The sequence below is a fragment of the Neltuma alba genome, unplaced genomic scaffold, assembly GCF_004799145.2.
Source record: "Neltuma alba isolate B1F8T4 unplaced genomic scaffold, ASM479914v2 tig00012836_pilon, whole genome shotgun sequence".
NCBI lineage: Eukaryota > Viridiplantae > Streptophyta > Magnoliopsida > Fabales > Fabaceae > Neltuma > Neltuma alba.
In genome coordinates this window covers 126,323-152,886 of record NW_021637225.1, presented here as the reverse complement: position 1 = coordinate 152,886, position 26,564 = coordinate 126,323, and the positions used below count along the sequence as shown (strand labels likewise).

General features: G+C 35.7%; 6 protein-coding genes across 7 annotated transcripts in view; 3 read left to right on the top strand and 3 right to left on the bottom strand.

The window, feature by feature from the left end:
- Nucleotides 1-163: 163 nt before the first annotated feature.
- LOC114731519 (aconitate hydratase 1-like) lies at nt 164-6,664 on the top strand. The gene is given in 21 exon segments (XM_028918710.1): nt 164-263; nt 376-480; nt 715-875; nt 968-1,060; nt 1,150-1,335; nt 1,477-1,594; nt 1,597-1,637; nt 1,793-1,937; nt 2,060-2,202; nt 2,268-2,324; nt 2,420-2,499; nt 2,591-2,666; nt 3,489-3,674; nt 3,998-4,065; nt 4,152-4,270; nt 4,353-4,474; nt 4,546-4,644; nt 4,729-5,208; nt 5,744-5,842; nt 5,932-6,174; nt 6,300-6,664. Coding segments are annotated over 21 exon segments (2,700 nt in total). The 5' UTR covers nt 164-259; the 3' UTR covers nt 6,375-6,664.
- A 1,258-nt stretch (nt 6,665-7,922) lies between these two features.
- On the bottom strand, nt 7,923-11,615 carry LOC114731513 (probable prolyl 4-hydroxylase 10). 2 transcript variants are annotated; one of them, XM_028918702.1, is made up of 8 exons: nt 11,385-11,615; nt 11,209-11,293; nt 10,226-10,323; nt 9,988-10,085; nt 9,432-9,561; nt 9,138-9,325; nt 8,947-9,036; nt 7,923-8,420 (listed from the first exon to the last, which is right to left on the bottom strand). In XM_028918702.1, the coding sequence occupies exons 1-7, from the start codon at nt 11,579-11,581 to the stop codon at nt 8,963-8,965; spliced, it is 870 nt and encodes a 289-aa protein (XP_028774535.1). In that variant the 5' UTR covers nt 11,582-11,615; the 3' UTR covers nt 7,923-8,420; nt 8,947-8,962. The 2 variants fall into 2 exon arrangements, with proteins under 2 accessions (XP_028774535.1, XP_028774536.1); XM_028918703.1 differs by having other exon boundaries at nt 11,209-11,290; nt 11,385-11,614.
- A 35-nt stretch (nt 11,616-11,650) lies between these two features.
- The window catches only part of LOC114731510 (phospholipase D delta), a 30,144-nt gene continuing 15,230 nt past the window's right edge, over nt 11,651-26,564 (top strand). Inside the window, exon 1 of the mRNA XM_028918697.1 lies at nt 11,651-11,655. The gene's annotated coding sequence lies outside the window, so the exon portion shown is untranslated. The remainder of the gene's footprint in view (nt 11,656-26,564) is intronic.
- On the bottom strand, nt 13,649-15,065 carry LOC114731515 (uncharacterized). The gene is made up of 3 exons (XM_028918706.1): nt 14,597-15,065; nt 14,281-14,402; nt 13,649-13,948 (listed from the first exon to the last, which is right to left on the bottom strand). The coding sequence occupies exons 1-3, from the start codon at nt 14,846-14,848 to the stop codon at nt 13,804-13,806; spliced, it is 519 nt and encodes a 172-aa protein (XP_028774539.1). The 5' UTR covers nt 14,849-15,065; the 3' UTR covers nt 13,649-13,803.
- On the bottom strand, nt 17,793-18,484 carry LOC114731516 (uncharacterized). Its single transcript, XM_028918707.1, has one exon. It carries the CDS (start codon nt 18,346-18,348, stop codon nt 17,968-17,970), a length of 381 nt encoding a protein of 126 aa, XP_028774540.1. The 5' UTR covers nt 18,349-18,484; the 3' UTR covers nt 17,793-17,967.
- Nucleotides 21,864-25,151, top strand: LOC114731488 (uncharacterized protein At1g76070-like). Its single transcript, XM_028918671.1, has 3 exons — nt 21,864-21,961; nt 22,117-22,683; nt 25,118-25,151. The coding sequence occupies exons 1-3, from the start codon at nt 21,864-21,866 to the stop codon at nt 25,149-25,151; spliced, it is 699 nt and encodes a 232-aa protein (XP_028774504.1).

The following is a 26,564-nucleotide window of genomic DNA, read 5'->3' as shown; positions in this document are numbered from 1 at the left end:
GATCGCCATCTCCAACAGCCAGCCATTGGATCGCATTGCACCGTTTCATTTTTTAATATAAACACAATAAATCTAAGGAACGTGGTGTCCACGGATCCTCCTTCCGCAAACGCCGTTTTCCACCATACACCCCCCCCTCTCTCTCTCTCTCTCGCATTATATCACCTACTACTGCATTTCATTTACTTTTTCTCCGTCTTTTTTCCTTTCACTGAAGCCGGCCGGTCACAGATCTTCTTCGTCGCAGCTAATCACTGCTATGGGTAATTTGTTCATCGCACTTCACATTCAATCTTTCTGCGAGATCATCGACAATATATAACTTTCAGCTGCTTTTCTGCTATTTTACACTCTGAGCTCTTTGATCAATTGCAGCATCTAGAAATCCTTTCGACAACATATTGAAAACTCTCGAGAAGTCCGGAGGCGGTCATTTTGGCAAGTACTATAGTTTGCCGGCTCTCAACGATCCTAGGATCGGTAAGCGATTTCTTTATGTCCTGACTTTATGGTTGCTCATGAAAATGTTGGAAGATGGATAGAAGAAACGGTTTCGTCTTACGTTGATTTTGTGCCTTTACTTGCTTGGATATAAATGTTGTCTTATTTGGGTTGAAATCTGGATTCAGCTTATTGGTTGTTTACTTGTTTGTATTTATGTGAATTCGTTGGAGTTTTTCCCCCTCCTTATTTGAATTTATGCTGGCATCGCAGATAGGCTTCCTTACTCGATTAGGATACTTCTGGAATCCGCGATTCGTAACTGCGATGAGTTTCAAGTTAAGAGAAATGATGTTGAAAAGATTATTGATTGGGAGAATACCTCTCCTAAACTGGTAGAAATTCCTTTCAAGCCTGCGAGAGTGCTTCTGCAGGTGAGGGGCTTGCAAACACAATCAATCTTTTTTCGTCAGTGTATCCGAAATATAATGCCTGGTATTATATGAGCTTTGGATATAATTTTCAGGATTTTACTGGGGTGCCTGCTGTTGTTGATCTCGCTTGCATGCGAGATGCAATGAACAAACTAGGTGGTGATTCTAATAAAATTAATCCCTTGGTGAGCCCCATGCTGATAAACATTTGTGAGTGTGGTTTATGTTTATTTATGGTTGTGTATGTGCAACTTTTGAATTTGCTTGTACGCAGGTTCCAGTAGATCTTGTCATAGATCACTCAGTTCAGGTTGATGTGGCAAGATCAGAAAATGCTGTGCAGGCAAACATGGAACTTGAATTCAAGAGGAATAAGGAAAGATTTGGTTTCCTCAAATGGGGTTCAAAGGCATTCAATAACATGCTTGTTGTTCCTCCTGGATCAGGGATAGTTCACCAGGTATTCGAATCACTCAAGAAGCTCAGATATTTGAAATGATCTTTATTTCATGTGCAAAGTTATTTTTGGTCAGTTATACATATGCGGTTTTAGATTTCCTCTTTCTCTTCTAAATCAAATTCTGCAATACAAAATTTGCAGGTTAATTTAGAATATCTTGGCAGAGTTGTGTTTAATACAGGTGGTATGCTTTACCCTGATAGTGTAGTTGGGACCGACTCACATACAACTATGATAGATGGCTTGGGTGTTGCTGGGTGGGAGTTGGGGGAATTGAAGCAGAAGCTGCGATGCTTGGCCAGGTAGATAGAAATTCATAGTTTGTTAAAGAACAGTAGAATTTCATTCCGGCAGTAGGTTCATTTTGGTTTGAACTGTGTTATTGTATGTTTAATTTCTTCTTTCAATGGTAAGTTCTTCTTACATATATCTAATTACCTCTTTCTTATGAATGCAGCCAATGAGCATGGTCCTGCCTGGTGTGGTTGGGTTTAAATTGTTAGGCAAACTAAGAGATGGTGTGACAGCCACTGACTTGGTATTGACAGTTACACAAATGCTAAGAAAGCATGGGGTTGTTGGCAAGTTCGTTGAGTTCTATGGTAAAGACTATTTGATGCAATCACGCAATAATATTCTTCTAGTTTTACATTTATTCTGTATTACTGCCTGCTTAGCATTTAGTAATACCTTCCGTGTTGGTCTTTTCACCTCACTTATGCAGGGGAAGGCATGAGTGAACTGTCTTTGGCAGATCGTGCCACCATTGCAAACATGTCTCCTGAGTATGGTGCAACAATGGGCTTCTTTCCTGTAGATCATGTCACTTTACATTACTTGAAACTGACTGGCAGAAGTGATGAGACTGTAAGTAAACACTCGCATCATAACATGCTATGTTGTATACATTTGCTTACATGTGTTTCTTGCAGGTTTCTATGATAGAGTCATATTTACGAGCTAATAAGATGTTTGTGGACTACAGTGAGGTATGCTAAGGATATATTAGTTTGATATCATTACTTGTGTATGCCGTATATATGTATAAAAAGGGTTTGACTGAAAAATTTGTGCTTATGCTCAGCCCCAGACTGAGAGAGTCTACTCGTCATATCTAGAGCTCAATCTTGAGAATGTGGAGCCCTGTGTATCAGGTCCAAAGAGGTAGTTTTCCGTCAGGCCTCCATATAAAAAGAATGAAGTATTATGTGTCCAGATTTTTCCAGGTGTGATTGTCATCACCAAATATTTGCAGGCCCCATGATCGAGTCACTTTGAAAGAAATGAAGGCAGATTGGCATGCCTGCCTTGACAATAAAGTTGGGTTTAAGGTATGAGCTTTCTGAAATATGGATAAGTTTTTATTTGTTCTCTGCCCCTCTTTATTTCTTTCTTTTGGGATATTACATAGATATTGTTTTGTAAAATTGCATGAACTATACTCTCAAAATCATTGTTATGAACAACCAAGATGGTGTATGATTAAGATTGAAGACAAGAAGTGTGATTTGTTGCCAAAGAAATAATGATGAACTCATCTGTGACTTGTTGGGGGTTGGGAATGGGACAGGTTTTGTGCCGGTGATAGTCGTGTGTTTAAAAATGTTGTTCAATTTGGGAAGCAACAGGGTAGCTGTTTTATTTTTATTCTGACTGAATATGAGGTAACTGGGGTTAGTTTCAGAATTTATGACTAGTTAATTCTTACAGCTATTCTTTATTTCCTGTATATAATCCTTAAATTTTCTATGAATAATTACCTGGGAATTTTAATCATAGCATCTTGCCTCTGTGTGAGTTTTTCTTTTCCATTTTTTTTTGGCACATGGTGGCATGGATGTCTAAACCTGTAGCTCCCACAATACAAGCTACCCAAGCTTATCACCACTGGATATCATGTAGTGGCTTCTCTTGGTCTCTTTTTTTGTATGCTCCTGCATCTGATTTAATTATTTACTTTTTCTGCCTGTGATGAAAAATGATGTCTCTGCATCTCTCTCTGTGCATATTAACTCATCCAAATTTCTCATTTTCTTTGAATGGTAATCTTGCCATGCTGCTATTCGTTATATTCTTATTGTGGTTCTATGGTTTAATCATCTGTATTACTAGTTGCCCATTGTTTGAGCTGTGTAGTATTGCACTGTTTGCAGGGTTTTGCTGTACCAAAGGAATCTCAGAATAAGGTTGCAGGCTTCAATTTCCACGGGGAAACAGCACAGCTTAGGCATGGAGATGTTGTTATTGCTGCGATCACCAGCTGTACAAATACCTCAAATCCCAGTGTAATGCTTGGAGCTGCACTGGTTGCAAAGAAAGCTTGCGAATTAGGATTGCAGGTTTGTTGTCTCTGAACTTTGTACGACATCAATATGCTTTAACATATATCAATATCTACGACATCAATATGCTTTAACATATTATTTGAAATATCCAACTAGCAGATTCGCCCCTTGAGATACTGTGAGGTCAACAAGCACCGTTACAACGTCACTTTTTTGTGCTTTCATGCAATACCTGATTAGGTTTTCTTTTGGGGATTATATAACCAAGCAGTTCGATACATATATAATAGATTAAATCTGTGATGATCACTTCACATTATTGTTTCCCTTTTTGACCAGTAATTGATTGCAGTACTTGTATGGTTGTGAAATTTTAGGTTAAACCGTGGATTAAGACCAGTCTTGCTCCGGGTTCTGGTGTTGTGACAAAGTATTTGCAAAAGAGGTATTATTAAGGATACAATGCGGTGTACAAACCTGCTGCACTGAGTCATACAGATTCAGATGACTTGTGTATCTTGATTCTTGCAGTGGCCTACAGAAGTATTTGAATCAGCTTGGGTTTCATATTGTTGGGTATGGATGTACCACCTGCATTGGTAATTCAGGGGATATTGATGAAGCTGTTGCATCTGCTATTACTGAAAATGGTATGAATTTTCTTCTTGGTGGGTCTTTGTCTGGTTGAGGAATCTTTGGGATGCCTAAGGCGTTGAATTTGCAATTTTCCAGATATAGTAGCTGCAGCTGTATTGTCTGGAAATAGAAATTTCGAGGGCCGAGTTCATCCATTAACAAGGGCTAATTACCTTGCTTCTCCCCCTCTTGTTGTTGCCTATGCCCTTGCTGGCACGGTACGTGGCTTGCAACTGAGAGCACACTGTAAAACTTGATCATGTTCTCTAATTTGAACATACTTCTGCAGGTGGACATTGACTTTGACACCGAACCCATTGGGTTGGGTAATGAGGGAAAGAAGATCTTCTTCAAGGATATTTGGCCTACCAGTGAAGAAATAGCAGATGTGAGGGTCATAATGGGTTTAACTATGACCTTACCATATAAACCAAATGATTGCATCGTTATTTATTTATTGTTTTGTTTTCAGGTTGTACAATCAAGTGTGCTTCCTGACATGTTTAGGGCTACATATGATGCAATCACCCAAGGAAATCCCATGTGGAATCAGTTATCTGTACCTTCTGGCACTCTCTATGCATGGGACCATTCCTCAACTTATATTCATGAACCTCCTTATTTTAAAGATATGAGCATGTCTCCCCCAGGTCCTCATGGAGTAAAGGATGCTTACTGTTTACTCAACTGTGGAGACAGCATTACAACTGACCACATCTCCCCTGCCGGGAGCATCCACAAGGATAGTCCCGCAGCCAGATACCTCATGGAACGTGGGGTTGATAGACGAGATTTCAACTCCTATGGAAGTCGTCGTGGCAATGATGAGGTGATGGCACGGGGCACTTTTGCTAATATTCGCCTTGTTAACAAATTATTGAATGGAGAAGTTGGCCCGAAAACTATTCATATTCCTTCTGGGGAGAAGCTATCCGTTTTTGATGCTGCAATGGTAATACTTCTGAACTCTTACACCATGTAGATTACCGGCCTCTGATCTCTAGTTCCAACGAGACCATCCCCATTAAGAATAATGATGTTATGGTATCACTGATGTCTGGTGGGTGAAATATATTTGGTAGGTAGAGAATACATAAATCATTAGAGTTGATGATTGGATTCATTGAAAGAATATATCTAGGCTTCACAGAGGATGATAACATCACAACAATAGGTGGTGGCAACGGTAAAATATGACTGCAAAATGGTTTGAAACAACTTTGACCAGTATCTGCAGTCATATAAGATTGTTGTAGTTGATTCAGGAGTTTGATACAGCTTCTTGTTTGTTATGTGATTGACCGATTGTCACTTGTCAGATTGAGCCCATTGTAATTGCTGAGTTGTCCACAGAAATCATATTTTACTGTCCGTTTAATCCAAGATATGTATCGTTGAATTGTTTCAAGTTTCTTTCCCTCACAAAATTTGAGTAAATTTATTGCTGCTATTTTTGTGACCTTTCAAAAAAAAAAATATATTGTCAGAAATACAAGAGCGAGGGGCATGAGACAATCGTTTTGGCTGGGACTGAGTATGGCAGCGGAAGTTCTCGTGATTGGGCTGCAAAGGGACCATTGTTATTGGTATATCCAGGATGCTATTCTGCTCTGACCAATTTCTCTGTTGTTTTGTTTCTTTCCCCGATGGTTCAATTAACTTTTGTCTTGCCCAGGGCGTGAAAGCTGTCATAGCGAAAAGCTTTGAGAGGATTCACCGAAGTAATTTGGTGGGAATGGGTGTCATTCCGCTATGCTTTAAGGCTGGGGAAGATGCCGAGACTCTGGGGTTGACTGGCCACGAACGTTACACCATTAATCTTCCTAGCAGAGTGGATGAAATACGACCTGGTCAAGACGTCACAGTCTTGACTGATAACGGGAAGTCATTTACATGTACCCTGAGATTTGATACAGAGGTAAAACTGATTTTTTCTTTTAAAAAAAAAAATTTAGGAAGGTTTCTCTATTATTCTTCTAATGGCTAAACCCCTGCTCCTTGACATTCCCCGCCTTCGTGCTGATGTATTGATTACTTTCGCAGGTTGAGCTGGCTTACTTTAACCATGGAGGCATCTTACAATATGTGATCAGGAACTTGATAAGTGCTAGACAATAAATGTGGCAAATCAAGTACGCAGGCCAATTCGCTATCATCTCATTCTAGTTTTGACAATGGGCTGAATATCCTGCACGATACCATGAATAGTGCCTGCAATATTGCATTGAAAACCAATGGAATTGTATCAAATAAGTGAAGGCATTGGATTTCTACGGTGAGTAGTTGTAATGCCTGTATCCTGTTACAGAAACGATATTCATGTCTCTTCCATCTGTCTTGAATGCCTATTTTTCCGAAGAAGACATCTTCCTCTTTTGGATTTTAGTTACTGGCAAGTATTTACTTGACTTGATCAAGAAAAAAAAAAAAAAGTAGGGGAAGTCACTATAAGAATTCAAGAAAAAAAATATGATTACCAAAAAAATTTTAGTGACAAGTGACTAGCTTGAAATTTATTATTATTTTCTGTATTGAAACTTGTCATTTTCTAGTTATATGATTTTTTTTTTCCGCCATTACATTCTTTCTCTGAGATTACACTGATTTTTCCTAAAAAAATATCACAGTCTTCACGTAGCTATGCGTATAGGATCATGTAAAACTTTTGTTACTAATAGCTCTTTTTTTCACCTTGTTTAGTAATAGCTGGGAAATTGTAACATTACTGGTACGAAGCATTATCATGATATCTGGCGCATAACATGAACCTCCTTAAATCCGTTTACAAGACAAACCCTGAGCCAATTGTTGAGGAGGGGTCATCATGAATTATTTCATTGTATTGGGAGCTAATTTCTTTCTCGTTTTTTTTTTTGTTTTGGGTGTGGTGATAAGCTAATTTCTTTCTTTCTTGTTTAATCTGAGCGCATTGTGTTTGGGAGCCGTTCGTGCACATTAATGCCGCAGAGCAATCTACTTTGTATTCCACATAATATTAGTGGGATAATAACATATTGACCAACTTTAAATAGTTTAAAAAATTAAAAGGTTAATATAATTTTTAGTTCTTAAAATTTGAATTTATTTTAGTTTTGGTTTCTCAAATTTAAAACTTAGTTTTAGCCCTTAAAATATAATCCATTTTAAAACGTTAATTCCTTTAGGTTTAATAGTATTAAAATCTGCTGAATTTTCATAAACGATATTAAAGTGGTAATCTAAACTTAATAGATAGCACCTAATTAAATATTACGTAGATAATTAAAAAAAATAAAGACCAAGTTCTCAAATCGTTGTTTAATGTTTTTCCCCCCTTTTTGCTATTCACTACTCTGTATTGGTTCACTACATTGTGTTGAAGTTATTCACTACGCTGTATTTTAAAATATCATACCCCTTATCTACATAACATTCATTTATGCATCATCTAGTAAGTCTATATAACTACTTAAACATCATATATTAATACTGTTAAATTTTTAATTTGAGGGGCCAAAATCAAAATAGGCCCAAATTTTAAAAGACAAAAATTATATTAACCCAAAATTGAATTAAAATTAGTTACTGCTTTTAAAATTTCAAAAATATTCTCAAGAAATTTATTAATTAAAGGTTATTTAATTAGAAGACTGTGTGGCTAATTAGGAAATATTAAAGCAAAGGGCATTTAGGGAAAAAAATTAATACTCTAGACAAATTAATACCTCAGACTAGGAAATTCATACCAATTACCAAGGACCAGAGAAGGAAGTCCTTTGTAATGAAGGCCTTGAGTTTTTATGGAAACAACGCACATCCATCCTAAACTTTGCCCCGGCAGTGCGGACACTGGAAACGAAACGAGTAAATGGGCAATGGAGAAGACGTTAGAAGTAGAATTTCTAGCAAGGATGCCTTTCGGGAAAAGCTCGCATTACTAGTTTCACCTAGTCGTTTCATACTTTTTCTTCAGCCTCCCTAACGGTTGAAATTATAAATCTGTGCATCAGTTATTAATCGTACAAGCAAAAGGGCTACGGGAAAAATGAGCAACGGTAAACATCGAGAAATAACAGAATGCCGCATCAATTCCTCAACATTTACCACAAGACCCGGCGCATACGCATAACTGCACGGGCGTCTAGCTCAACTTTTCGATCACTCAATCGGCACATTCATCAAATCCTGCGAAAAAATCAGTGAACGTGAGACGCGAATCGAAACAACTTGTATGCTACATTTGTTGAATATCAAAAGCTATGAACGATGTTTGTCAAATCAGGATTGCAAGTACGCTGTAAATACAGTTCTGGAAACCATGCAAAGTGTGGAGCAATAAATATTATCCGTTCCAATTCAAGCAATGATGATCGTAAATTAGAATTGAACATTTGGCCCAACAATTTGACCTGCCTCTTACGCATAACAATATTTGGGGCAAAATTTATCCACCCTAAGGCTCACTAAAACCGACCAGTTCCAGCACTTCATACACATGATAGAGCCAGAGAAATTATAATCATCCCTTATCACAAGAAAATTTCGCACCGAATGTAGTATACGCATTTCTTTTAAATTATACAAAACTGTTACTGACAATCTAGCAGCAAAGTCAACAAATAAACATAATATATTATCAAATGAATTCTGAAGTTTCTCAACTGTGAAATCATATTTTTTAACAGTTTTACGAGGAAGATGCCAAAATTACCTATAGGAATGTGTATTCAAATTTTGTGTTCACTGACACGCATCCACTTGGTGCATGACCATTTATTACCCTTAATCACGGGACAACCACCTGAAAAGCATCAATAAAACAAAGCATGTAAAATCATTTATCTATAGAAATAAATTTTCAAACAAATCAAAAAGCTCGATAACAAAAAGATGGTAGCTAACCATGCAAACTAGAGGGATCTAAAGTTGCATCAGGCTTCATGCTCCAGAAAAGTAGAGCGTCACCCATCTTGGGCTTAATTGAAAGTCCTTTTTTTCCACATTCAGAGAGATCATTCCACCATGGCACAGAGCTAAAGTTGCCCTTGGCAGCTGGGAACACTGTCTCACCCCCTTCTTCAACATCTGTGCTGTATCATTAAAATACAAAGAGGACACAGCATGATCACCTTTCCTCCCAGTCAGGATGAAATAGCGTCAAGAATTCTTACGGGGAGGGAATTTGATGCTACTTACAGATACATAAGTACTGTTGCTATACGCTGACCACCATTTTTAGTGTTAAACTCATCAAGAAAGTAGTCATAGTGCGGCTCATACTTTTGTCCGGCTTCATAGTGGAGAACCTGAAGTCCTTCGCCGTGCTCTGTATATTGTGAGACATTGCTTAGATAATAGTTGAGAAGTATATGATGCAATATGCTATTACTAGCTGAGAATCAAGGCAAAAAAGAACAGTTCAGTACTATTTTTATCACCGAAAAATCAACTTTAATATATCAGAGGAAAAAGTTGATATAAAAACTTCAACTAGACTGAACTGGCTTCTCAGAAATGAAGCGAAGCTACATCTAATGATGACACCTGTAGCTTAGATAATAACTTTGTAAGTGCAATTATTATTACTATGAATGAGCCATGACTTAATGATTATTACAACAATAACAATTGCATATAATTGTCAACGAGACACAATTTTTAGGTTAGGTACACTAGACCAGTTAGCGTCAACAAGGAATGCCATATTTTATCAACCAATAAAACATAAAATGGAGAGGCTCAAAATACTCACCTACAGGTATGAAAGTAAAATCAGCAATCCTTTTCTCGATATTCCTCACAATCTTATCACGTCCTCTGGGTAGAAAAGTTCCAGAACTTGTACGTACTCTGAATATTAAAGAACATGTAACATTGAGGTTTTCCAACCAAAAAGGGGCAACTATACGAGGGCAGTCAATAAAACAAAGGACATTGATTTCCAATATACAACTTTCAAACCAACGTATGTGTATATAGAAAAATCTGACCTGCTATCCTTACTCTTTCCAGTTTCGCTGTCAACAACTGTTGACTTCTGCATGCTAGGCTTGGCCAGATTAATTAGGTATTCACATTCCTCCTTTGTCTGCTCATAATAAAACCAACTTAAGTCACCTTCTAACTTTTCAAAAAAGAAAAAATGAAAAATAGTTTGGTGACAACACATTCCTAACGACAAAGATGGTGGTAGAGAGAGATTTTCATCAATAATAACTACAAATAATCAGAAGACTCTTACTTCAGAATCCGGATGAAAATTAGGTTGCCAAATTCTTTAAATCCATCCCTATGCATATTTTCATTCACCCAATCCTAGTTGCACTCAATTCTTATACAACAGTCAGTCACCCTATCAGGCGCACTCTTTCTATAGTTTTAAGCATGTTATATGATAAAGCAGTATTCCAAGCACGTGTTTTCATTCGTCATTTGCAACCTTCTACTTCTCTCTCATAGAGCTAAGCTGTATGTGAGTTGAACAGTTCTTTCATCGTTGGCCAATGTCATCCAATTTGAAGAAGTTCTATAAACCTGGTTATAGAATCAATACTGATTAATATCCATGGACCCTATGAAACTAGATTCCAGGCAGCACGAGCATAAGCTTGTTATTTTTCGTTTATTGTGTTTACAAAGTAATCTCTCAATTTGCAATTGATTTGAGAATTTGGATTTTCATGCTCCATCGATCTTCGAATGTAGATAGAGACTGAAGAATAGGAGGACTAGACGTAGACGCAATTCTTACTATCAAGTTCCTCGATTAAAATATGGAAGATGAATACATTTGAATTTAAAATATAACAAGTGTACAATCTGATTGGGACCACTCAACTACGCACAAATGACATATTATGCTGTCATCCTTTAAGAAGTAACTTGTCAAATGCTTATTTCCATGCAGAACTCATCCAAATGAGAAAGCAATTACAGAAATGAAAGATTAGAAGAGCAAGTCCACAAAACTCACCAAAAAATTATGATAAACAAAAGCTCTAGGCTCCCATGATATTAGTTCAACCCATTGCTCACTCCTCTCTTTGCCCTCTCTTCTGCTTAGGGGAAAAACAAAAATAGAAAAATTACCAAAACGAAAGGAAAAATCAGACGAATAATTAAAACAAAAACGAAACGAAAGCGACGTACTTATCAAGCGTGCTCCGAACAATGGAATTAAGATCGTTGGCCACGTGCGCATCACGACGGGAGCTACTGGGAAGAGAGAGGATCCCCAGGGATACAAGAAGGATGAGGAGGAAGGCGAACAGAAAAGTGAAGAAGAGGATGAGCGTGGAAGAAGAGGATTTGCGAGGAGTCAGGCGAGAGTGCCTGGGCTTTGCCATTGCGGAGATGGAATGATCGAATTCAGAATCCGATCTGAGGAAACAGAAAAACAGCGCAACAAGAGAAGTGGAAAGTTGGAATTGCAGGGCAAGATCTAAATGAAAGTTGTGAAGATGAACGACTAAACAAGTCAGGGAAGACTTTCGTTTCAGACAGGTAGGAGTAGGCGCGTTTTCTTTTCGCCGAGAAGTCTTCAACTCTCAAGCGCGCTAGGCAGCCAGCTTACATGTCGTCGCCTGATTTTTATTTATTCTTTTTTATTTTTTAAATTGCCAGCCTCTGTCCAATTCAGTTATCTTCCTCCCAGTTCGGTGCACATCTATTCAAGAATTTTAGAAGTTTTTTTTAATAATAAATTTGGTCTAAAAATGTAAAATTATAAAAATATTTTTTTTACTGTTAATAATGTTAATGGTTAACATTGCTACAATTTTAAACCTCTAGAGCAAATTAAGTCTAAAAAAACTTTTGAATATTCAACATTCCTGAGTGAAGATTTTCAAGACAAATTTGTATTGTAACCCTTCAAGAATAATTAAAAGATTATTTTTACTATAAATCATAATATCATATGTCTAGCACATGATAACAGATTTTGCATAGATTTTTTTTGCCCGAATATGAATTTTGCATAGATTAAAATAAGTATAAGAATAAAATAAAATAAAATTTCATTTTTAATATAAACAATTCAAATTCATGACAAGCACCCTATTTTTACTCTGAACTTATTTATGATATGCATAATTATTTCATTGGTAAATTATTAAAATAATCTTTTATTTAGTTTATTTGTATACTAAATAGTACAAATCTTGTCATCCTTGTTCACGAAAAAGTATTTATCTTTTTTCTCTTCCGGTCCTTAATATAAGACTAATTTAACTAATTGATTAGATTAAAAAAGTTGAGAAATGTGACACGTTTTTCTTAAAATACCATAATCATTTTTCTTAGCACTCCCTCTTCCTCTTCTATTTAATTATGGTTGAGGGAGTATCCATAGGGATAATTTAGAGAAAATTGATAAATATGAGAAATAGTTCTTATATTTAAAACCAAAACCAACTTAATAATTGGATTTTACATTAAGGATCGGAGAAGTATTTTTTATGAAATCCGTTTGAACTTTGAAGTTCCACTTCTATCCTTATCACCTAAACTGGGCTTAGGTGATGAAATTTTATTATCTATTCAACGCAAATTGTCTTATTCATCACAATAAACTAGAAAAAAAAATACAACCACTCACGTATTTGTTCGGACAAAATGTTGGGGGAAAAATATCAATAGAGATTTTATAAACATGGTCTCCTTAATCTCTTTCTAATTAATATATAAATATAAATATCAATCAATATATCAAGTCATATGTCACCACATGTCTATTATATAACACAATTTATGGTAAGTCAAGCTATTTACAATTTATAAATAATAAAATTTGTCGTGTAGACTTAAGCTAACACCAAGGTGAAAAATGGCAAGATAATAAACAATTGCAAATAAAGCGGTGGTTGAAGAGTGTCTTTAAGCCAAGGCATGTGACAAGATTCTTAAAATAGTTCATCGTCAAGCTTTTTTCTTTTTTTACCCTAATTTTTATAAACAGGATAGTTTTATGAAAATTCGATTAAAATAAACTGGCAGAGCAGGTTATTTTCGACAAGTATCGCGCAACTACGCCGACGTCATTTTGCTTCCTCATGAATATAAAAAGACTAGTGGGAGTATATGTCAACCTTCGCCTAATTAAAGAAAGATGACTGCCAATTCCATGAATCTGCACGCTACCTTGTTTTTTTTTTTTTTTTGGAATAGAGTATTCCGTGTCTATGAAGATCATGGAATCTATTCTCCCCAAAGAAAAATATATATTTGCTAAAAATTTAAGCGACAACTATGCTCTCGATCTTATCAACAGATGTGTAAAAGCAATTAATGACGTTGAACTTGAAAATTTCTGAGTTTCCGTTCCCATCTGATCATATTTGCACTAAACAATAGCTTCAATGTTAAATAATAATCTCAAGACAGGGCACAGGGACAGGGGAGAGGGCATAAGATGAAAAGAAAAAGGTCAACAAATCAATTTGACATTTCAATTTGTTGACATTTCAACACAGTGGGGGGTCTGTTACAATTTACAAATCAGTAGATAAACAGAAGACACAACCTGCAGTGACAAATAGCACAGGGGAAGTAGGATCCCCCACAAGGTTTAAAAGACACCAATGGAGGTGGGATACAGAGGCCTGGGCTTGTAAGACAGACAGTTGGGAATATAAGAAGAGGCTCGCTTCTTAGGAGGTTCCATAGAAGCTATGGCTGGTTGGTTCAAATACGCGTAATTGCTTTTTGTCCACCTGCACACCTCAAAGCATGCCCTGTTACCATTCTTCCCCAAAAATATAAATTGCTATAGGTTGAAGAAAGCATACGTCCCACACGGTCCCACCTTTATTCATCAACTAAAATCCAATCATATGCAAATTGAAGCATGGGGAATCTAAGGGACAAAAACAATTCTTTTTATTTTTATCCCCTCCCAACAGTGAACTCGAGCTAGTGTATAGTTTGGAAAGCAGGGGAGGTTTTATGCTTCCATGAATTGAAAAAATGCAGAGTTGCTCTGGGATCACACATGGCAACGGATAATATTTTACTAAAAAGTCATGAAAGAGTGGGCTTTACTAACCAGTCCTTTATTCCCACGCGCACTTCCTTGTCCATGGAATCATTTTTGCTTTTCTTCTCAAGACCATCGTCCTCAGCTCTCTCGTTCTCCAACGACTCTTGGAAGCTCAGGTAGTCTTGCTCCTGTATTCCAATTTTCATCGAACAGACTTAGTCCCACCACACATAGATAGGGATGTGGAAGAGGAAGAATCATGGATAGAATAAAATGATCAGTTCAACTAAACATCATGAAAATTATCACATACTAAGTAGTGGAAAGAACAACAGAGAAGGGAAAAAAATAAAAAAGAAAAAGATGGAGGGGGTGATGGAACCGTCAGATTGCGTGCTCGGAGTTTAGCGGCCGCTTTAATAGCTGCAAGGAGGTGGTCTTCTTCCTCGATCCGCTTCTGCCTCCAGAACTTGGCAATCTCTCTCTTCGTAACGCTCTCTTCTGCTCTGGGCCTTCTTGAAAACACTGGGAATTTCGGAAGTGGCGGCGGAGGAGGAGGCGGTGGTCTTGGAACAACAACAACCTCCTTCGTCTTTGATTCAACACAGTCGCTTTCTTGCTTTCTTTGCTTCATTCTCTAACACCAACGACGCACGTTATACACTTCGTTGCAACTTTATATCAAGAAAGGATGGCATGTACGGGCATTAATTGCTTCAGAATCCACTCGACCTTGAGCTACCCATCCGACCTACCTTTCCTTCTCTCACTTCCCTCTCTTATACCCGATATTGGACTTAAACTTGACAATTGGAATCTCTAGGTCAACCACAGCATTGTGGCGCGTGAAGGGCAAAAACAACCCCCGAGGAAAAAGAAAAGAAAAGATAATTGACTGATTGTTGTTGCTGATTCTAAGAAAAGTGGCCACTGGTGGTGGATGAACTTCATGCCGCCCTTTTAATCGTGGACCTTCAATGACAAGCAACTTGTGATTAGGATAATGTTCATGCTTACATGGTACAATAATAATAATATATGTCATCTCATTCGTCCTTTCTGGCCCAGCCCTTCAATTTTTATTCAAGGAGTGCGCTATGGGTTTGTAGATGAAGGAAAAGTCATAATATTCCAACAATCAAAAGAGCTCCTCCTAGGCCTTCCCCGGAGGAAAAACCAGAGCCGCCCAATATTAAACAGATGATGATGATTGCGTCGCCTTTACGATTCATTGGAGAAGATTAGGTAGAGATGTTTATATATTCTGAGATGAATAGATTGTATGCACATCATACTCCAATAGGTATCATCTAGCCAATTTGCTGATTAAAAAACAAAATGAGGAAAACAAGAACGACAAGTTTGGGACTGGTCTGCAAGGCCAAAGTCCATATAAAGATACGCTTACCATCACCAATTCAGAATTAACATAATTTCTCTGAAATTTCCCGAAAATGAATTTCAAGTGCTTGTTAGATACTTTAGTTTTTAAAGAAAGTGGACCAGCCTTTACATGTAGCTATGTTTGGATTACATTTTAAAAGCACATTCCACTACCAATTTCTCAATCTCATAAAAGTTACCTCGACTTCAGTGTCAGATCTAAAAAAATTAAAATACATATCGATAACGGTACATCCACATAGGAGGAGGGTGGGGGAGGGGAGTTCACAAAAAAGACAGGTATTGTATGCTCTGTAATCTGTATATGTCCCTGACGCCAATCAGGGAGTCCAGGGCATTTATGATGCATTTGCAAGTGAAGAGAGCCCAGAGTGACATGAAAGTTGAAATCATCCCATGATATGATGATTGGTGAGAGCAAAATGCCATGGTATCTTGCAATCCTGCGCCTGCCGGTCAGTCAAGAATCAGAAAAGGATACCGGTCACTCTTTTTTATTTATTATTAAAAAAATTTCAACAAGCGTCTTAAAATAATTTACTCTAAGATAGTGAGCGCTATTAAAAAACCATTTAAGACGGTGGGTGCGCAGAAAAATAGTTTTGATTTTTGAATACGAAATGCCACTGACCGAGTAGGGCGTTGATGCTAGTTATTCGTTCCAAAAATATGGACATTATTTGATGCATTACTATATCCAAGAACAAAAACGTTAGAAATGACATTGTTTTGCCAAATTGACATTAATGACAACCCGAAAAAATGGAGGATCCCCTACTTTGGAAAAGGGCAGGGTTCCCTCCAGCGCCAAATGCAGTAGCATGCCCAGACACTGACGCGTGTAACGCGTTCCTGGGACGAACGGGCAAGCTGAGCTTCAGTGAATCGTCCACTGCCTCAAATCCTGCCGCGCCCAAACCCTCAACTTGCTCACCAGTCGCCAGAGAGGACCACACGAGCCATCCTTTTTTTGTGATCGCGTCTGTGAAACTCGGTCGACATAACTTTATGTGCAGAGAAGGCTTCTTACTCTGCATGATTCTGATTCCATCTATAACTTGAAACACTCTTCTTATTCTAGACTGGTGGATTTACATTGATTTAGTTTTTTGTTCTAATTTTTGCCAGGAGATTTATATAGCACTTTCCTCTACTCGGAAAAGAAAACAGAGAAGGAGGTGCCCCCATTCCGGGGTGGGCGAAACCTGTATGCCCTATGAAGTCTTGTTTGCCGGGGCGGGCATTGCAAAACCACGCCTCACAGTCTCACACACCAACACAAAAACTTGGTGGTTCCGTACTATAAAATTTAAATAATACTACGATTTATATAAATCGTATATTATATATGTAGATATATAAATTCTTCTGACAAAGGAAACCGGTTCATTCTGCAGAGAAGTATCACTTGTGGAAATTTAACATTCGGAACATGAAATGAAGGTTGAGTCCTGAATCTTCATACAGAAAGATTTCTCTTAGAATAATGCGTCTGAACTTGCGGCAATTTCTCAAAGAAAAACAGTTCAGCTCGGTAATCCACACCTCGTATTAACCATCTGAAGGCCGTATCCAGAACAGGTGGATATACCTACCTGATGGAACCTGCTCTTTAAAATTCCCATCTTCGAAGTAATGTGAAATGGTTCTCTGCCTAAGATTTTTTTTGGGGGGGAGGGGGGATAATAAACAAACAAATTCTGGTTTTCTTTAAAGCTGTGATTGCGATTCCCATTTCCAAAGAGAATACTGTCAGCCCCCATACTCGTGAATAATCAATCCGTTTCTTCCTCTATGTCTCAACCAACAGTTTCCTTCGGGGCATAATCTTTCAACCAACAGTCAAGAGAAGCAAAATAATCGAGGATGAAATCATGACATAACCAATATAAATATAAGCTCCTCAAACTTCTCTGCTTCAGTTCGTAAAGTTTCTAGGTGCATCAGACAGATTCCAAAATGAATTCTTGAAATCGTCATAAATTGTTCATTAAAGGAGGATGCGATCATTCAGAAAGTGAAGCCAGGAATCCTCGGCGTACAAGTCACAAAATTTACGAGGCTAATTCTTGATAGCCAGCTGTCCGAAACATAACAACTAAAATTAGAAGCAGCAGAAATCAGTAAGAATTTTTTTTTTGTTGGTCTAAATAACATCATTAAGAAAACAGAAATCAGCAAGAATTAAGAACATATTTATTCGGAGGAAAACAGCAAACCATCACCCATATGACTCAAGATGCAAGAACAACTGAAAATTTGTACAATGGAAATGCAAAACTGCCCCACACATATAGGCTGATAGAAAGTTGAAATCATATTATCCAAAACGGGAAACCCGTCTTCGTCTCAAGTTTGAGATGTAATTCGAAGGGCTTTGGTCTTGAAACGATATCTGGGGGCTCTGGGAATCACCTGGCTGGGTCCCATGTGAAATTGGCCGGGACTATCGGTAAGAGGAGGGCCATCGTCATAGACATAACCAACTAAACAGCCACAGCTATTGCACTTGATCTTGGTCCTCTTCCTCTGGATTCCCCAATAATTAACAGTCTCGAAGAAGGGTCTGATCTTGTCCTCCTTCTCGAATCTGAACTTGGTGGTGTCGACCATGGCAAAGGAGGTCGTGCCCTTGTTTCCGGCCTCAAAGTAGAAATCGGGCGGAAATAGGTGAGCAGAGTTGAGATTCAGGTTGGATCCGCATTCCGTACAACTGTAGACGGAAGCCATCGACGAGATTTTTCCGGAAGCGGGGAACAAAAACACAAAAAAGGGAAATAGGCTTTACGTGGAAGTCTAGTGATTAATCGGCCCAATAGAAAAATAACGTCGGGTCGTCCTAAGCCAGACTTGTCAAAACCGCGTCGTTGCGGACCTTTGCCTATGCTTCTGCCGCAGCGAAGGCAGATGTTGTCAAAGATCTTCTAGAAATTACGATCACGTCTGGCATTAAATTCAGGCCCAAACAAATTTCTGTGAAAAAATAAAAATTTGAGTTAAGAGCTATATTAAAAAAAAAAAAAAAAAGGATTGTGCATCGTTGTCATGGGACTGGCCGATGAATCTCATCAATTCTTTTTTTTTTTTTTTGACCGGAATCATCAATTCTTTTTTGCAATATTGAATTCTATGCTTTGGTATTCTAATTAATTTCTGTGTATAATTTATGCCGCAATGACTGGGTGCTGGAAGACCCGTTAGTTGGTCGATCTATCAACCTTGCGTTTGTTAGGATCTAATTCAACAACACGCGACCTCATGCGCTCATTGAAAAATAGAAAGGAAAACAAAAGTTCAATTCAAACCGATACATGCTTGCGTGTTCAGTTGATGTTAGCTTGACGTGGCATATTGACTCCCCTGGCACATACCTCAGAAATACTACTTCCGGGCCTAATTATAAGAGCCAGTTGACTAATTTGAGGAAATTAAAAAAAAAGCTAAATTAGTTATTTGTAATAAATAGGTATTGTCTTTTTAAAATATCCTTACTAATCAAATATATTGACTAAAACTATAATTATTAGAAGGACTATTTTAGAAAAATTAAGTAAATATCAGAGATAAAATGGATTGGGATCTTATATTTAGGACCAATATAAAAGTCAAATGAGATCTTATATTAAGGACCGAAGTAGTAAGATAGAAAAGGTCCCCCAGACGGCAACGAGAAGGGGATATAAATTAAGTGCATTCGATGATTTTTAGGTTGTGATTGGGAGTCATAATGGACAGCATATGACTCTATAATCATGTACAGTAGCACTCTGTCTGTAATTAGGAAAATTAATTATGATATACTTTCAATACTCCCTCCGTTCCTTATTATAAGACGAATAACCGAATTACGTTGATCAAAAAAAACAGTTAAATTAGTTAAGAACAATTAATGTGTAAAAAGTATAATTTTTTTTTCCAAAAATCCCTCATAATGAGAGAAAGCATGAGAGAGAACAATAGTAAATTCTTAAAAGAAAGAGAAGTGAGAAGGAGAGAGAATTAGTTTGGAGACAATAAATATGGGTAAAATAGAAAATCAATATAAAAAAGAGAGACAACTTTTAAGTGTCTTTTATATTAGGAACATGCTATAAGCATCAAATGTCTCTTATAATAAGGAACGGAGGGAGTACTTAATATAAAATTAGTTAATTAATTTGATAATAAGAGTTAGTTGACTAATAATGCATAATACTATTTCCGATTTTTAATACTCCCTCCGTTCCTTTTATAAGATACAATTAACTAAATCACATTATTCAAAAAATTAGTTAAAATTAGTTAGGTGCAATAAATATGTAAATGGTGTAACATTTTTGCCAACAATACCCTCATTTATGTGAAAAAAAAATAATGGGTGGGAGAGAGAACGAATGGGAATTAAATACAATTATATGAGTAATATGAGTAATTAAATAGGGGTAAAATAGGAAATCAACACACAAAATTTGAGACAACCTATAAGTGTCTCTTATAATAAGGAACATGATATACTTTGCAATTGTCTCTTATAATAAGGAACAGAGGGAGTATAAGATTTAGTTGACTAATTTAAGTATATTAAGAAAGTTAGCTATTTGTAATAAATAGGTGTTGTTTTTTTCATAATACCCTTACTCATCATATATATTAGCAAGAACTATTATTTAATAAAATATTTAACATGTGCAATTTATATAAGAATTATTTTGAAAAAAAATAGATAAACACAAAAAAACAAAATAAATTGAGATTTTATATTTAAAATCAAATTAAACGTCAAACTAATTATTATATTAAAGAATCAAAATAATATTAGTTAGAATTATTATTTGATATAATATTTAAAATGTATAACTGTCATGAGCATTACTTAAAAACCAATGAATAGATATGAAAGGATGATTGTGTGCATGCATGTCGGTGCTCTCTCGGTCTCGTTATCTCTCCGGTCCTTTGGCGTGGTTCTCTTTTCCCCTCCGCTAGCGGCTTCCGCCGCAAGTCGTCTTTGATTTTTTCCCCCCAAAAATCTGACGGGAATTTTTAAATTGAGGGCATGATGGTCTTTTAAATCTTAAAACTTTGTTTTTTTTTTTCCAAATAAAACTTTGACCTCGCTATTTGTCGAGATTTAATTGATTTATTTCAAGTATGTCAATTAAATATTAAAATGAAAATTATATATTTCCATTCTCTTGCCCGTTTTTATTCGCATTTTTCTCTTTCCCATCTCATCTTCATGGCAAGGAAGCTCGTAGTCACCCCTCTTTTTGGTTGCGTTAACACCACCAAGAAATTAGCAGCACAACCAGAAATTCAAACCATTAATTGGTCTTTTCTTAGATGCATTTACTCACAGCTGCGAATTTCATGGTTCCAGTCCACATTATTGCCGTGCTTAGCTTTTATATATCTAGATATTAATTTCATCAGCACGTCGCAGTGTCCGATCTAGTATCAGCGCACTCAAAGAGGGGCAGTCTAATCTTGCCACGTGCCCTCAAATTCATGAGATTTTAGACTTCGAATTTCAGACGGAACCAACGGATGGCAGGTCGTATTGTGCTCTTATATATGAAGTAAATATTTGATCCCGACAAAATTAGAAAACACTTCCTTTATTCCATCCATAATATGAGAAATACAATCCTCTAGCAGGAAATTTTGTCCAAATTATAAAAAGTTGACAAAGTAATTAATAACAATGTTTTAATTTTATATTATGTTATAACTATGTGGGAGAGAGAGTTTTAAATATAGAAGAGAGAATATATAATTTTTTAATCACATTCTTTAATACTCTCCTCCACTCCTTAATATAAGATTAATTTTGAGTTGGTTTTGGTCTTAAATATAAGACTCATTTCTCATATTTATCAATTTTCTCTAAATTACCCCTGTGAATACTCCTTCAACCATAATCTAGTAGAAGAAGGAGAGGGGATATTAAGGAAGATGATTATAGTGTTTTAGGAAAAATGTGTCACTTTTCTTATAATTAACTAACTTACCTAACTTCTTTAAACTAATCAAATTAGTTAAATGGGTCTTATATTAAGAACCGGAAGAGCAAATTAAAGATAAAATAGGTAATTTTTTCATTTAAAACATATTTAATAACTTGGCAAACTTTTTTTTAATCTGTAAAAAAAATTAATTAACATCTTATATTACTTCGATCCCAATTATAAGACTTTTTTTTTTACCAGCACGTAAGACCTTATTTATAATATTATAAATTAGAGTGAATATTTATAAGGACAAAAATGCCGTCACCTCACAAAAATGCCGTCACCTCAATAACCGCTGTAGTAGGTCCCATCCCCGTGGACATCCGAGCTCCAAATATTAATTTATTGTGCCGGCAAGGGGTGCGCACCACTCCCCACCCCATGATCAATGTCAACCATATTCTTGTTTAATCGCTCCCTATTCCTTTTCTTAAGATATTAATACGTAATTATCTTGGTACTTCTTGCTTCTCCAAAGTTAAAAGACTCCATGTATATTGTTTTGTAGGGTAGCGCGTGGACCATTAATTCCAACGCCAAACAAATCAATTAATTGCTTCCATTTCAATGGAAAGCTTGCTGAGCTGAAGAGCAAGTTCTTGAAGTTTCTGCCACGACAACCAGTGGCTTCAATTCAGAAACCAAATCTGAGTCCCAGCCGGAGTGTCGCCGGAAACCGGAGCCCAAGCCGCAACGTCTCCATAGTTCCAAAAGAAGCTCGAAGAAAGCTCAGAAGCTCGAGCTTCAGTGCACGAGAGCCGTCATCGCCCAAGGTCTCGTGCATGGGTGAGGTTGAGCAGCTCGTGAAGAAGAAGAAGAAGAAGAGAAAGGCTCGAAAGCATCAGAGTACTGAAAAAGCTGTTAAGAAGGAGAAGACGTTGCTTTGGATTTTCAAGGGAAGTGGTGATCACCAGTGTGAGACCAGTGAAAGGAAAAGTGGGAAAGCTCTTGATTTGGAGTTGGCAGAGAAAGACAAGGCCCAGAACGTCCCTTCGCTGGGTACGATGAAGAAATTTGCGAGCGGTAGAGGAGCCTTATCTGATTTTGACATTAAACTTTCACAACTGTCAGCCGGGTGACTTTGATTTCTTCTTGCAGGCACATGTGTGTCCTGTAATTAACGTTCATGTTGAATCACTTTTGGATTCAATAACTCTTCGGATATTGTAGGATGCGTGGTTTAATTTTCTTCACAGAAATATGTACAGATTATGGATAAGAGTATATTATATCTTTAATATAAAAGTTAGTTAGATATTTAATTTGGTTTTAAATATAAAATTTTAATTTACCTTGTCTTCAATACTATTTATTTGTTTTGCCTTAAACTAATTTCTATGATGGTAGCACGTGTTATTGAGTTACTATTAAGGCACAATTCAAATTATACATAATTAATAAAGACATTTTAGGAAATACAATATTTGTTTATTATAAATAAATAATATAATTAATTTTCTTAATATTATAAATTAATTATTTAATTTTTACATTAAAAAGAAGAGCTTGTACAAATCCATCACATTAGCAGTCTTTTAGTCCTACTTGCATATGGTAGAGAAACTGTATATATATATATATATATATATATATTCTTTTAGTTTTATTTATAAGTTACTTTCATGTGTTTTATATATATTAAGAAAAATTTTAAACTTCATTGACTTTTATTTAAAATTTAACTTTTGAACTTTATTTGTATTTAATATATATTATACCTCATAAAAAAAAGTCAACATAGTAATAATAAATGGTAAAATTATATACATTCATATGAAAAATTTCTCTCCGTCTTGTAAATAAAATCAAAAACTTTTTTGTCTCTCTGCCTAGTACCAGATGAGTGTGTGTGTGTATCATTTTCTCTTATTAATTTAATTTGTCTGAAAAGAGCATGTTATAACTTGATTAAAATGCAAGCTCTCTAGCTATCTGGCCAATAAGCCTCTACCCGCACGCGCACACAGCCGTGCGTTTGAATGCTTTCTATCGCGTTTAGTAATGTGGGAAAAAATGTACCTTTTCTAATACTTGTTACTTCTAATAAAAGTATTTTAATGGTAAAAAAAAGTAAAAGTATACTAAATTTGTTATCTAAACACAACATTAATTAATGACTCAAAAAGTTATAAATTCAAATGCCGCTATTAATGTAAAAATTTTGTCAGTGTAATATGCTTTTGTAAGTGTTCTTTAAAGCTAGCACATGCTCTAATAGTGATGGGTTTGTGAAAGCTAACTCACCCAATTTTTGTTTTATTTAAAAAAATGAACAAGAATATATACTAGTATGCGGATAGGCCTGTTTTGCACGCATTTCTCGCCTGAGCTATATATTATTTGCCCCAGCAATAATTGCCTGCGCTATATTATTAAAGAAAAATTAATTTATAAATCCTTATAGTTGTATCAGGTTTTGAATAAGGTTTTTATAAGTTTTTTTTTCTTTTTATACACTTGTTATTGTTTACCTAGTTTTAATGTCAATCCTTTTATTATAACGCTATTAATTTCTATGTGATGTGGATTTGACCATCTCCTCCTTCGCTTCTCTTCAGAGCCAGCACTTTCATCTCTCTCTCCACTGTTATCTTCCTTACCTTTTTTTTTTTGTCTGCATAAGCTTTGCTCTATGTTTCAGATTTATCATTTCTTTCTCCAGCTATAAACAAACCCTCCTCCTTCTCCTCTATTCTTACTAAAAGACAGGCCTTTTTATTATGCAAAAAGCGAAAGCTGTCAAACATCAGGGGAAAAAAAGTGCCACCTGTCTTTGCGGATTACATATTTACATTCTTCAGCTCTCTCTCTCTCACTCTCATGGATGCACCCGTGAATAATGTCAAATCTGCGTTATGTTTGCAGTTTTGCTCTACTTGTTATGCAAAATCCGACTACAATGATGTGCCATATAAGGGATTACGACCTAGGTGTTCTTTTATAACATCTTCGATGACCAACAGACCCAAATTCAATTCAAGTGCCTGTATTGCAATTCATGGATAAAGTTTGTTGGTGGTCTTAGACTCTATGTTTTCAGGATAGTCAAAAACTAACTTTTTTCCTATTGCACTCTGCATTTCCCCAAAACGTCTTCTTCAAAACAAGTTTCTATGATTCAAGGCGCAATCGATTCTCTCAGCAAGAATGGAGGAGAAGGGGGAGGGTCTTTTTACAGCGGGAGAAGGAAATGATAGAGTGAAGCTTATGCAAAAAAAAAAAGAAAAAAAAAGAAAAGAAAAGAACGATGATAGTGAGGGGAGAGAGAGATGGAAGTTATGACTCTGAAACTGAGCAGAGGACGGGAGAGAGAAGCGAGAGAAGAGATGGCAAAACCTACATCAACTAGAAATTGACAGCGTTATAATAGAAGGATTGACATTGAAATTAGGCAAATAATAAGGAGTACATAAAAGAAAAAAAAATTCCAAAGACCTAATTCAAAACCTGATAAATTATAAAGACTTACAAATTAATTTTTTTTATTATTAATTTGCAAATCTTTCCAGGGATCTCAACTGGGTGGTTGTGAGCTGGCCGTAGAGGGGGGCGAGGCAAGCAAAATTTGGAAAATACATTGCTGGGTTTAAGTTGTGTTCAACAATGGAAGTATTTTTTCAAGTATTAATATTTTGTGATGTATTTGATATTCTCAAATATTTTTTTAGTACATCCAGTATTTTTTTAAATGCGTCTATCATTATAAAATATTTTTTTGTGTGTATCCAGAATCAAGACAAGAAAAATATTTCAGGGTGTTAATTACATCTAAAAAATATTTCATGATATTGAATACATCACAAAATATTTTAAAATATTAGATATAACAAAAAGATATTTTAAGATGATGAATGCATCTTAACTTTACATTCTTTCGCCCTTCCCGTATTTGGAGAATACGTTTCTTTGCCCCTACTTCTTGTAAGGGCCTGCAATACAACACTAAGGCTCAAATCATCACTCTTCAGTGAGAATTCGCAAAAAAATATCTGCAGATTATACAAGAAGAAATAATTACACAAAGCCTTTTATTTTTGAAATATTAATATTTTTATTATAAATTTATATGAAAAAAGGACAGTCCATGCGGGATGAAAGAACCTGACGTAATGGATATAGACAACTTAACCTTGGTTTTTTCCACTACATAGTATTATCTTTGTTTCTTAATATAAGACCTAATTAGTTTAATTTTAAAAAATTAAAAAATTATATTATATATTATATGATCTTTCTAAAATATTTATGTATATCATTAGATTATCTATCAATCTATAAGCTAAAAAAGTTAGTTTGAAGAAAAATAAATAATTATAATATTTTTAAAATAATTTATTTAACCTTTTTAATCTCCATAAATTAGACACATGAATCTTATATTAAGAATTGAATGCAGTAATAAAATTTTTGTATCAATAATAAGATTTACAGTACCGTTAAATAAATGACAAATATAATAAAATAAAAACATAAAGTTAAAAGGTGGATAAAATTCATGATAAAAACCTTACGGAGTCATCATTTATTATCATGGGTTGTGAGAGATTTAATATTTCGTAATTGAAATGAATAACTTATTGGTTCATGAAATAAAAGGCAAGAAAAATTATTCTTAACATCCCATCCTTACAAGAACTTAAACTTCCACGTCACCAGCAAAAAACAAAACATATATTAACCCTCATTTTTAATAGGAAAAAATCTTCGAAAAGAAATTTCAAAATTACTAAATTTTAAATCAGAATTGTTTTTTACATTTTTATAGATTTTTTACTACAATTTATTAACAAATAACAACACATTTTTTTTAAAAAATTCTGATTTAGAATTTAATAATTTTCAAGCTTACTTTGTAAGTTTTTTTTTTTTATTAATATAAGATTTAACTTATAGTTTAATAAACTGGAAACTAAATCTTATATTAAGAGTTAAGGATAAGGGGTAGCATTTGAAACG